The 13196-nt window shown below is 36.8% G+C and overlaps 1 protein-coding gene across 1 annotated transcript; it reads left to right on the plus strand.

The window, feature by feature from the left end:
* The first annotated feature begins 5629 nt into the window (after positions 1-5629).
* On the plus strand, positions 5630-9118 carry LOC147405200 (uncharacterized). The gene is made up of 5 exons (XM_086437964.1): positions 5630-6290; positions 6389-6616; positions 6751-7296; positions 7539-7955; positions 8961-9118. The coding sequence occupies exons 1-5, from the start codon at positions 5630-5632 to the stop codon at positions 9116-9118; spliced, it is 2010 nt and encodes a 669-aa protein (XP_086294090.1).
* Positions 9119-13196: the final 4078 nt, after the last annotated feature.

A 13196-nucleotide genomic window follows, 5' to 3' on the forward strand; every position in this document is an offset into this window, starting at 1 on the left:
CATTTATCTCTCCTAAAATAATATAATCTATTAAAGACATACTTATCCATACGAAAATTGTCGTAACAAGGCACTGGATTGTTTGAATCAAGTATTTCTCTGACATATGAATTACCAGAAAGTAGTGAAGTTCGACATGGTTGCTTCATGCGTCGATTCTTTATATGGTAGTAATGCCACAATAAAATAAAATAAAAAATTTATTCTTTGTGATATCATCCATTTATTATTGTATATATGTAAATCACATTATTATAAACATATAATAATTCATAATCATCAAATCATATAGAGTTTAAATGAAAATAAAAAAGTTAAACACAAACATTTTTACCAGTCATAACGTAAAATTATTAAGTAAAAAATGAATTTAAAATTTTAATAAACTAAAATAATGTCTTCTAACAACTATGATAATAAAAAAATAATAAATAATATCACTATTCTATTATAACATTTAATAGAATTTGTAATTATAAATCTATCCTATCCTTAAAATATTATCTATCACAAGATCCCATGAGCCTCTTCAAACTTCATTTTAATCCATTATGATACAGATATGTGATCAATATCCATCAAGCCTACAAAAATCTCTTTGTCAGAAGATTTTTTGAATAATTTGTCAATTAAAAACACCCATACTAGTCCACATCGATCAATGTTATGGAAAGTACTTAACAGGTTGATGCATGAGATAATAGAAGTGTCTTTCTTTACGTTCTGCGTCATTTCTTAATTTTTTTAAATCTGCTTCTATACTATCAGTCATCATACAAAACATTCTATGGACTTCAACATCGTCCATTTTTGCATTTTTTTTACATTCACACTTGTGGTAGAAGAGAGGTCAAACTCACTCGATCTCTTATGACATCTTTTAGGTATCTCTTCAACAGATTTTTCAACTGGATAAATTGAAGTATTTGGTGTTGACCCATCATTCACATCATCAATATCTACATTCAAATTATCAAGAGAAACACGATTATCTTACAAAATTGAAGAAGACGTCTCGTTTGGGGTCATACAATGTTTTCCAGTTGTAACGGTCCCACAAAATATTTTGTCTAGTTCATCTTCGTACTCTAGTGCCTTATATCGAAATTGATTAGAATATTTATTTAACTAATAAAAGATATAAAATGTAATCAGAAAAAAAAAAACTAACGCATTTAACTTCAATTATCATATGAAAAAAAAATTACTAAAACATATGACTTCCATTGTTCATCAGTTACTTCAAAGGTTCCTGTATTTACATCTCATCCTTATCCAGATTTTATCTTGAGATTCTTCCACGCTTTCCATCTATCATTTACATAATCCCAACGATGCTTGTATTGAACTTTGTTGTAAGATTTTTTTAACTTTTCTTCAAAGATAGTTATAAAATAATCATGTCCTTTCGAAGTTAGACCCCTTCCTCCTTTATCATACTTTTGAACTACTTCAACATAACATTGCACCTAAATTTTATGTATTGTTAAATCTCAATATGCCTTTACTGATGGTTGACTAGTCATGATCTTGATAAAAACTACAAAAACAAATTTTAAATTAAAAAAAATTAAAAAAAAAAAGAAAATAATAAATTAATCAACATACAAATTTGTTTATGCATCAACTTGACTAAGTTCTTGTTCAACTTACTTGCAAACATGTCACTAAGTATTCTAATTAAAAAACTACTCTAACTCAACATAACAAAATATTATAACACTCATTCAAATAATTTTACTAGTTTTTTACTATTAAAAAAATGTTCATATAAAAAATAAAAGAATCTAAGTAAAAAAAATAAATATGAGAGAATTTCTATTGGCACCTCAACTTTTACTTATTCTCAACCATTCACTTATTTTCTTTATTTATTACTAAGGTTTGTCTCAAATTACAATGCCAACATAATAAAATATTGTAACACTCATTCAAATAATTTTACTAGTGTTTTACTATTAAAAAAATAGTCATTTAAAAATAAAAGAATCTAAGCAAAAGAAAAGAAAACAAAAAATGAGAGAGTTTCTAATGGCACCTCAACTTGTACTTATTCTCAACCATTCACATATTTTCTTTATTTATTACTAAGGTTTGCCTCAAATTACAATGCCAACATAATAAAATATTATAACACTCATTCAAATAATTTTACTAGTTTTTTACTATTAAAAAAATGTTCATATAAAAAATAAAAGAATCTAAACAAAAGAAAAGAAAAAAAAAATGAGAGAGTTTCTAATGGCACCTTAACTTGTATTTATTCTCAACCATTCACCTATTTTCTTTATTTATTACTAAGGTTTGCCTCAAATTACAATATCAACATAATAAAATATTATAACACTCATTCAAATAATTTTACTAGTTTTTTACTATTAAAAAAATGTTCATATAAAAATAAAAGAATCTAAGCAAAAGAAAAAAAAATGAGAGAGTTTCTAATGGCACTTCAACTTGTACTTATTCTCAACCATTCACATATTTTCTTTATTTATTACTAAGGTTTGCCTCAAATTACAAAATCAATAATAAAATATTATAATACTCATTCAAACAATTTTAATAGTTTTTTACGATTCCGACTTGCAATATGTATCTGAGTATATGCTGATGAACATGAATTAGTGGTGAGGAAGAATGGTAAGAGGCACAGTCTACTCCTTGGTGGGGAGGGCCACTATAACCCAAGTCGATCAGAAGGTATTCGAGATTCAGAGATGTTGGGTGAAGAACAATCAAGCAATCAGGGTAGTGGAGAGAAGAGACAAGGGAGGGTCGGAGCTCGTGCTATTTGAAAAGGAAAGACTGTGGTTGATACAAACTTTGGAGGAGGCCAAGAGCTGGAAAACAGACAAATTATTTTGGAAGAAATCGACGGTCATGGGGCACTGTAAGATGGCACGAGGGCATGCGAATGAATACAGGCGCTTCCTAAAAATATCAGAATTTTCGGGGCAAGGTTGGTACCCTTCCCTTTTGATCCCTGAAGGAGATAACGGTCTAGGATGGGACAATCTTGGTGAGGCCTTAAGTAGAGGGGGAGCAGCTGATGCAGATACTTGGAAGGGTAAGGTTGATGGCAGATCCTTGCCTAGTAAGAGAACGAATGCTTTTCAGAAACAACCAACCCTCACAAACGAGATTGGCTCAACAGAGAGTTTTGGCGTATGGAGGTGGGCGATTATTTGTGATATAAGGAAAAATCGGTTTGTTGGGAAGAGGTAGAGAGAGTGGTTAACTCCATAACCCCTAATCCTAAAAACATTGTCTAAGACCGTGCGGGAGTAGCAGGAGAATATTTGTGTGCCATACGAGAAGAGACTTCGATGTTTTTAAGAATCTAAAACAAATTAAGGTACATGATGCTGTGATTAGCTTGAGACCGTGGTATGCCAATTGCAATAGCATAGCAGAGAGTTGGACTCAGTCTGGTACATGGATAGATATCGTCGGGCTTCCGTTTCACAGGTGGGATTCGAAGTCTTTTACTCTCATCGGTGATATGCTAGGTGGCCTCTTGGAGGTTAAGGAGTGTACTCGTTCCTTGACAGATCTTACAGTGGCCAGCATCAAGGTAAGGAGGAAGGCCTTTGATATGCCTAGGTGGATTAAAATTCCAGCAAGGGATATAGGTTTGACAGTGGGAATAAAACTATCAGAGGAGAGGGAGAACGGAATTGAGAAGACGATGTGTGGCAGTAACAAGGTTGGTGTGGGTATAGCAGGTCAAAAGGTGTCAGCAGTTTTTAATGCACCTTCAACTAGTATCACTGTAGCAATGAGCAAATTAGATGGTTCAAACACAGCCTTGTCAGATCCTAGGAAAGGGAAAACGGCTGCACTTGAGTGTGGGACAAGCAAGAGCACTTATTCTAATGTCCTCTGTACTGAGTTGGTAGAGACAACAGGGGTCACAATCATGAAAGAAGTAATGAATGAGCCGAGTCAGCTGGGCTGGCAATTCTTAGAATTGGAACAAGATAATGTGATTAGCGGTCAGGCTTTTTGTGTGACGGATAGAACAAATGGGCCTGTTAGCCCATTGTTGAACGGATTCAACGTCCAGGCCGAGCGAGTGACAGACAGAACTATTGGGGCTGTTAGCCCATTGTTGAACGGACTCAACGCTCAACCCGAGCGCGTGGAGGGGCATAGACTTGACTCAAGCGGCACATCAGCATTAGGCAAAAGTAAGTGTGATCAGCACTTAGGTGTGACGGACCGTTTATTTGGGCCTGACAGCCCAGCAACATTTGGAACACATGTTGATTATGGGCAGTCCTCTAGAGCAGGCGGCCCATCATGTCAAATTGGCAACTCAAGGCCCAATAGTGAGTCAAATCTGCTGTCCATACAAACAGAACCAACTATTACAAGAGGGGATCTTGGGCCCGTAGGTGTAATGGACCAAATGCTCACTTCAGTTGAACTAACACACTCTCAGCCCATTTTTGAGATGGCCCATATTACTAGCCCAGATGGAATATTGGTTACAAGGGATCTTGGGCCCTTAGGAGTGCTGGATCAAATACCCACTTCAGTTGGACTAACACATTCAAAGGTATGTTCTCAACCCATTTTTGAGTTATCCCATATAGCTAGTCCAGGTGAAATTTTGGTTACAGGAGATAGTAGTGTTCTCACAACAGAGAGACATACAATAAGCAGTAACGCCAATAAGTCGGTTGGGAAGGAACCTTTCAACCTTGTATTTCTAGAAAGAGAACTCATTCAGGACATGATGAAGTCAGAAGTTGGTGGGGTTGGTGATCTAGAAAAGGTGGCTCGACAAGAAGGAATTGCAGAGACATTGCCAATTAGTGGGGGAGAAATGATTCTGGGCCAAGAGGAGGCCACGGTATGTAATCAGTCAGAGGGATATGATGTGCTACAACAAGAGCCGACAAATGGGCAAAAGTGGGGAGAGCAACCTGCCTTGGCACAGGGAGGATTTTTACAACTACTACAGTTGGTCGAAGGCCTGGATATTCAGAGTGATGGACGTGACAGTGGGGCGCTGTTTTTTGGAAGAGAACACTCTAACATTGCTACAGAAGGTGTACTTCAACTGGAAGCTGAAACGAATACCCCCCTTTAGCTATGGTAGATGTAGGAGAGAATTCGAGGGGTTGGGGAAGGAATATACCGAAAAATCAGATAGTGGAAGTTCTAGCTGACTGGATTATTCGCAATATGAGTGAGATCAGTTGGAATGCTGGGTTATCTAAAGAAGGTCAAGCAGAAGGAGCTGGTATTCTGTTTGAATTAGCACTCAGGAAAATGAATGAGATCAGTGAATGCTATGATTCAGTGATCAGAGAGGAGGATCCGACGGACGAGGAACAAGCTTCTATCCGGGATGAGGTGGAATTAGTTCTTAGGACAGAGATCGATCAAGAACAGGTAGGACAGCAAGGATGCCTGAGTAAAGGGAAAGGAGTGGAAATTGTTGATGATAATAAAGTGAAGAAATTAAAAGTTGGGTTGGTTAAAGAAGTCAAGGAACTACACAAGTCAGGGGCTTTGGTCAAGGCTGGACCATCCCTAGTCTTAAGGAGCGGGAGAAAACTCAAGGTTGTTAATGTCGTTTAGATCTATTTCTTGGAATGTGCGTGGTTTAAACAATATGGCCAAAAGGGCTTCGGTCAAGGCAATATTAAAAGCTCACAAACCACACATTGTAACACTTCAAGAAACTAAACTGGACCATGTGGATAGGGCGGTAGTGCAAAACATTTGGGGAGGGCGTAACGTGGGTTGGAAGCACCTTGCATCAAATGGGACAGCAGGGGGGGTGTTATGGGATAAGAGATTGATCGAGGTGGAGGATTCTCTAGTGGGAGCTTTTTCTGTATCCATTTTGTGCCGGTGTGTAGGGAAGTTAGACAGTTGGGTGTTCTCGGGAGTGTACGGGCCTACGAGAGATTGGGAACGGGTGCAGTTCTGGGAGGAGCTAGATGACGTGGGCAATTACTGGAACCGTCCGTGGTGTCTGGGAGGAGACTTTAACGTCATTAGATTTGCTTGTGAGAAGCAAGGAGGATCGAGGATAACAACCAAGATGAGGAGATTTGGGGATTTCGTGAACCGTAATAATTTAATGGACATTCCACTTCAAGGCAGAAGTTATACTTGGTCCAATCATCAAGCTGAGCCCACCCTCAACAGACTAGACAGGTTCTTAGTGTCAGATGATTGGACTTCGATCTTTTGTCAGATTTCTCAAACGGCTATTCCAAACCCAGTGTCTGACCATTGCCCTATTCAGTTGGTAGCAGGGCCTCTCAGTAGGGGCCCATCCCGTTCCGTTTTGAATTGATGTGGCTGAAACATCACAAATTCAAGGAGCTGATAACCAATTGGTGGAGGAGTTTCTCGTTTGCAGGAACAGCAGGGGAGGTGTTCAGAAAGAAGTTGAAGGCGTTAAAGATGGCATTAAAAGAATGGAACAAAGAATCCTTTGGTAGAGTGGATGCGCAGAGTAAGGACATTCTTTTGAGTATTGAAGATCTGGATCGCAGGGAGGAGATGAATTCGATTTCGATAAACGACAGGACAATGAGAGTAAACCTTCGCGAGAAGTATCAGCGATTGGCACTTATGGAAGAGATTAGTTGGAAGTAGAAATCCAGAATTAGATGGCTTAAAGAAGGAGATGGCAACACGAAATTTTTTCATCGCATGGCCAATGCCCGAGACAGAAACAACCATATCACGAGGTTTGTGTTAATGGGGAATGGTTGGAAGGGGAAGAGGCGGTAGCAAAGGGGATTGTAGATTTCTACTCGGAACTGTATACCGATGGAGTTGATAACAGACCAAAACCTGATCTACTACAGTTTGACAGGATATCTGAGGCTCAAGGAGATTGGTTGGAGAGACCTGTGGAAGAAGACGAGATTTGGGATGTTATCTCAAGCATGAAGAGCGATAAAGCACCGGGACCCGATGGTTTTCCTGTGGAGCTCTACAAAACTTGTTGGGAGACCATTAAGTGTGATTTCATTGCTCTTATTGATGAGTTCTTTAAAGAGGGTGTGCTGGATTGTGATTCCAATTGTACCTTCATCGCTCTGATCCCAAAGGTGGTTGGAACTGAAGATATTAAAGACCTGAGGCCCATCAGCTTGGTGAACACTAGTTACAAAATCATCACGAGCATCCTCGCTAAAAGATTGAAAGGGGTCATTCAAGGACTAATAGGGTGTAATCAGAGTGCTTTTATCAAAGGGAGACAGATCCTAGATGGGGTTCTAATTGCAAACGAGTGCATAGATTCTAGACTGAAATCAGGTAAAGCGGGTGTGGTGTGTAAGGTGGACTTTGAGAAGGCCTACGATCGTGTCAATTGGCAATTTTTGGAATATATACTGGGGAATATGGGTTTTGGTAGGATATGGATATCGTGGATTATGGCATGCGTGACTTCCCCCTCCTACTCGATCTTGGTGAACGGAACGCCTCACGGATTCTTTAAGAGTACGAGAGGTCTCAGGCAAGGAGACCCTTTATCACACCTTTCTTATTTATCATAGTGGCTGAAGCTTTTGGTAAGATGATGGAAAGAGGGGTAGCAAGTGGATCGTTTTCAGGGTTCTCAGCAGGGGCAGGCACGGTTACCATTTCACACCTCCAATTTGTTGATGATACATTAGTTTTCTTAGATGACTCCATTGATCAGACAAGGAGGCTAGGCGGATTGCTGTGTTGTTTCGAAGCGATGTCTGGCATTCCAGTTAACACAAGAAAAAGTAAGGTGTTTCCGATCGGCTTGGCTAGATGCACAATCCTTCTGGCAGCATCGTTGGGTTGGCAAGTGGGTAGTCTTCCTTCGTCCTACTTGGGGATGCCTCTGGGGGCCCCCTATAGGAGGGTGGCGATTTGGGACCCGATAGTGGAAAGAATAGAAAGGAAACTAGCAGGGTGGCAAGCGAATTATCTTTCGAAGGGAGGTAAGCTGACTTTGATTAAAAGTATTCTTTCCAGCATTCCAATATATTTTCTTTCTCTTCTCTCAATGCCTCGAAGTGTAGAACTAAGGTTAGACAAGTTGTTTCGCGACTTTCTATGGCATGACAGAGTTGGGAATAGAAAACACCATCTTGTGAGTTGGAAACAAATTTGTTCAAATAAGAAACATGGAGGCCTCGGCATTAGGAGACTTGGGGAGATGAACGTGGCCTTGAGGGGCAAGTGGTTGTGGAGATTTGGGAACGATGAAAATAGCTTATGGAGACAAGTTATAGAGAGTAAGTTTAAGTGAACAAGACAGGGTGGGAAAGCGGATCAACAAGACAACCATATGGATGCGGGTTGTGGAAGGGTATCATGAAGATCATCCCACTATTCAAAATGAGAATAAAATTCAGAGTGGGTCAAGGCAACCGAGTAAAATTTTGGGAAGACACATGGTGTGGCAATCGGCCTCTAATGGAGGTATTCCCAACTTTGTATTGCATATCCTCAAAGAAGGGCAACCAATCAATCCGTCCGGCGATTTATGGGTGGAGAATGGGCATGGGACCTTGGATTTCGTAGGGACATTGATGACACGGAAATCCAAGAAGTTGGTAGATTAGTTGGTGAGGCTTCAAGTATCGTGTTTCGTATGGGAAGAAAGAGAGAGAATATGGACGGCAAGCAAGGACGGAAGATTTTCGGTACGCGCTTTCTACCAATCCTTGTGCAATAATGGGGATTCGCTTTTTTCCTTATGTCTCTATTTGGGGTCCAAAGGTGCCAAGCAAAGTTGCTTTCTTCACGTGGACGACGGCTCTAGAAGGATACAAACGACGGATTTGTTGATGCGGCGTGGTTGGTGCGGAACGAGTTGTTGTGTACTTTGTATGGAAAATGGAGAATCATCGGATCACCTCCTAATCCATTGCAAGTTCTCGCATGGCATTTGGCTCATTTTTTTAAATTATATGGGGTCTTAACATGCTTACCGGAATCAGTTAAAGATATCTTCATTGGTGGTCATCAATTGGCTATTCGTTTGGCGGCACAAAGTGGTTGCTTTGGACTATTACACCGTTTGCAATTTGTTGGGGGGGGTGGTTGGAAAGGAATAGGCGTATATTCGAGGGGAAACATAATGAATGTCCAAGCATGATCATGTCTATCTTGGCTTATCTTTTGTTGGTCCAAAGTGTATAAGGAGTTTAGGGGTCTGTTTTTTGAGGATTTTTTGTACAAGTGGGATGGGGTTTGCGGTTCCATTCGTAATTAGTGCTGTTTTGTAATGCCCTTCCAAGTTGGTCATCTCGTCCGACTTGGTTTTTTTCAGAAATACAATACTATTTATCAAAAAAAAAAAAATTTTTTTTACAATTAAAAAAAAAATTCATATAAAATCTTAAACCTAAAACAAAAAATCTAAGGAAAAAAAATGAAAGTTTCTATTGGTACCCCAACGTTACTTATGTAAAACCATTTACCTATTTTCTTTATTTATTACTAAGGTTTGCCTCTAATTACAATTTGAACAAGAATAAAATGTTATAGCACTCATTCAATATTTTCAATAGTTTTTTACAATTAAAAAAAAAGGTTCAATCGTAAACCTAAAACAAAATAAATTGAGATAATAAAAACACAAGTCTTGTTAACGTGTGCCCTAAAGAGGCACACGACAACAAAATACTAAAAACATAAATGAACACACTTAGATTTCTTGGGAATATCTTTACATCTCAATGGTTTGTTGGACACTAAAATTTTTCAATAAAAATTAAAGAATATGAAAGTGTTCGTTTTTAAAAATAGCGAGCTTCTATTGCACACCAATCCATATATAAATCACCAAAGAATTGCTATAGTTGGTATAGCGTTAGCAAAATTTAGTGTGGCAATAATAACTCTCTTTTTACTCTCTTTATAACCCAATCGGTTTTTGTGGTTGAGGCATACATTAGAGTCCAATCTCCTCCTCCAACCTCAAATTTTCTAAAACAAAAAGGCACCAAAAACCAGTCCTCCACCATGTTGATCTCCGTCACCACTACCACAAATTCTTCACTGCAAAGTGTACAAACCCTTACCATCTCCACTTAAAGATTTATCTTCCTCTCAAGAGAACCTCAATCTCTCCCAAAATTTCAGGTTTGTCCCCAATTTCTTCATACTTTACAATTCAATTTCAAAACAAAATCCTAGATTTTTTTTCCTACTTAAAGAATTTATCTTTCTTTAGTTTTTTCTTATTTCCATTATGATCAAAAGTGATAGTTAGAGGATAGAGATTGGAGAGCAATTGTCGATTGGAAATTTAAGGTTTTGAATATTGAAAGAAAAAAAAAACAGAGGAACGGTTGCCTACCTGACAGAGATGAGAATGGAAAGAGAGGTTCTTTATTGTAAGAGAGAGAGGGATAACGCTAAGTTTTTCTATTTTATTTTTTTGAACCGTGTGATATTGCGGAGGCTCGTTGAAGTATTGGTAGTTGAGAGAGTCGGATGATTTTCCGAATGAAACGGAATATAAAAAGACTTCTTATCGAACCCAAACACTCAAGTTCCAAATCCAGAACAACTTTGGCGTGATTTTAGCCGTGCAAAGGTGTTTCCGAATAGAGTATAAGTAGGAGTGCAACTATGTTTGGTTTGAGGCCAAATTGGAGTCGAACCGATATAGGCGGGTTCTATTAAATAAGAATCAGAACCAAACCAAATTCCATTTAAACCAAACCAACCCAAACCAAATTAAAAGTCTATTTGATTCGGTTCAATTCTACAAATTACCAATATTCTATAAATTGTAAGTAATTTTTTAATGAAAAAACAAACAATAAATTTCATACAATAAATCACAAATCTATTAATAAAAAGTTATTTGTTTATTTATAAAAGATCATTAATGTATGTCCTAACTTCTAAAATAATTCTTAATAATTCGTAACCTGGAATCAAACCACAACTTGTTCCAAACCAAACTAAACCACTCCAAAGCTATCGGTTTGGTTTGGTTCTTGATTTGAACCGGATCAAACTGCACCCCTAGTGCTAAGTGGTGACAATGGTCGATCAATAGTATGGATTTTGGCAAGGAATTCAAATATCAATCCAAATAATGGGGGGAGTTAAATTGCCATTTATATAAATTTTTTTAAAATTTGGATAGTGGTTGAAGGCAAAGGGTCTATAAATCATTTCCCATGAATCTTAGTAACAAAGCACAAATTCGGAAATTATTTGGTAGGGGTTGATTCAATTCATTCAGATAAGTTTGAAATTTTTATATTTAAAAATGAAATTTTTTCGAAAAATATAGAAATAATGTTTTTGGTTTTCTTAACAAAACTCAACATTTTCAACCTTCCTCAAAAGAAAATGAAATTTTGAGGGTAAAGGGCAAAATTATTATCATATTCAAATGACTAATCGACAAATCATCGATTATTTTGTTCATTTACCAATTTAATCAGCTAGTCTCTAATTTGGAACTTTTATAATTTTTAAGAAAAATTAGGAGAATTTTAAATATGATACAAGTCTGAGAAGATCAAGGCCTAGGATTCGTGTTGTCATTTTGATATCATATGATCTCTTTAATATCCATTAATATTTAGTGAACTAAATTGAACCTTTTTTAAAATGAAGTTCAGCCGGCCAAAACACAAGGGATATATGTCGTCAGTCTGAAAAATATAGGGGTGTATATCTAATATTGATCAAAACATTGGGAGGGGGTTTAAATGCGTCTTTATTTTTGAAAAATATTAAAGTGACATTAAAAATGACATTATTTCACACAATACAGACGTGGATATGATTTGTAGACATCCACATCAGCAATGTGTGAAACAATGTCAATGTTGATGTCACTCAACATTAGTCCAGCACGAGTGGCTTTGGGCTGTAACGTGTATGCCAATTTGAAAAACGCGGGTGGCCTCTTTTCGTCAATAACTTGAGTGGGGCTATAACATGTTTGTCAGATTGAAAAACACAGGGGTATATTTGACATTCATCAATGATCAAACCATGAGGAGGTAAATCAGTATTTATTATTTTTAAAAAGTTAAGTGGGACTATAGTCCCCACTTGTCCCTACGTAGCTCCACTTCAATATGAAGGCATTAATGGCCACTCAAATTTTGATGTCTAACAACGTCTACTTCACCCTTTTTCATTATCTTTTTTACTATTATAATGAGAGAAGGTGGATTAGAACTGACTTGAAATCAAATTTTAGATTTCAAAAATACCCTGATCTTAACACTTAATAGAATCATGGTCATTTTAGTCAGAAATCTAAAAAATTTATCACGTTGGTTAATTTTTAAAATTATAAAAATAATTAGGTAATCTTCAAAATCATGCTTTAATTAATTTTTAAATTATAAATAAACCCTTCAAATAGATTAGCCCCCACCTTAACGATTAAGCTTGATGTAATGAGGGTTAATTTGGTCAAAAATCAAGAAAATTGCAATCATCCCAAAAATCGCATTGGTTACCTTTCAAAATAAAAAAAAAAGTCTTTACTATAGAATCTTCAAAGTCATTCTTGAATTAATATTTTAAATTACAAATAAGTCTTTCAGATGCGTGTGCATTTGCACAAGCCACCTTCTAGTAATAGTAAAGAAGAAAATCTAATATATATAGATAACGTGTGAAGTCTACCCCTTTCTCATAAGTCATGACTCGTCTCTCATCTTTCCCTATGACCTTCCCTCTCTATGGTTTGGTGAATATTAGATACCTAATCTTCTCTGTTATGTTAATCAATGAAAATTGACTTAAACATCCTCATCTTTGACCTCCAAAGATCTTAGATTTTTCTTTAAAAAATCTAACATCTTCAAGTTCTTCAATTACTATAAATTTATATATTTTTTCTAATTTATTCAACCTCATAATCAAGTTCTTCAAGCTTACCTTGCCCATTCTCTTTTAAATCCCACAAGTTCTTCCTTGTTTTTAAACTTGCTTTAATCCCTTGCAAAGAATCCTTGATTTCTCTACTTAAAATTCCATTGTGTTTAACTGCTTTAAAAAAATTATATCTTGTTCATGAGGCTCAAAGTATGTAAAACTTGATGTGATGATGACTATAGTTTAGGAAAGAAAAATCATAGGTTATGGTTGAAGATAAAGGTTTTTAGGTCATTTTTGTTGTAATCTTAACCATTTTAGGCATTTTAAAATACAAATTGGCGGGGGTACAAATCCTTGCTTTCTAGCCA

The sequence above is a fragment of the Akebia trifoliata genome, chromosome 4, assembly GCF_017979445.1.
Source record: "Akebia trifoliata isolate Shusen 1 chromosome 4, ASM1797944v1, whole genome shotgun sequence".
Lineage (NCBI taxonomy): Eukaryota > Viridiplantae > Streptophyta > Magnoliopsida > Ranunculales > Lardizabalaceae > Akebia > Akebia trifoliata.

Excerpts from the sequence above, each read along its gene's own strand:
- LOC147405200 (XM_086437964.1), top strand. The coding sequence starts at position 5,630 with ATGGCCAAAAGGGCTTCGGTCAAGGCAATATTAAAAGCTCACAAACCA. Across the intron at positions 6,291-6,388 it reads GTTGGTAGCAGGGCCTCTCA|GAACAGCAGGGGAGGTGTTC; the intron begins GTAGGGGCCCAT and ends TCTCGTTTGCAG. Across the intron at positions 7,956-8,960 it reads GAATTATCTTTCGAAGGGAG|TTAAAGATATCTTCATTGGT; the intron begins GTAAGCTGACTT and ends TACCGGAATCAG.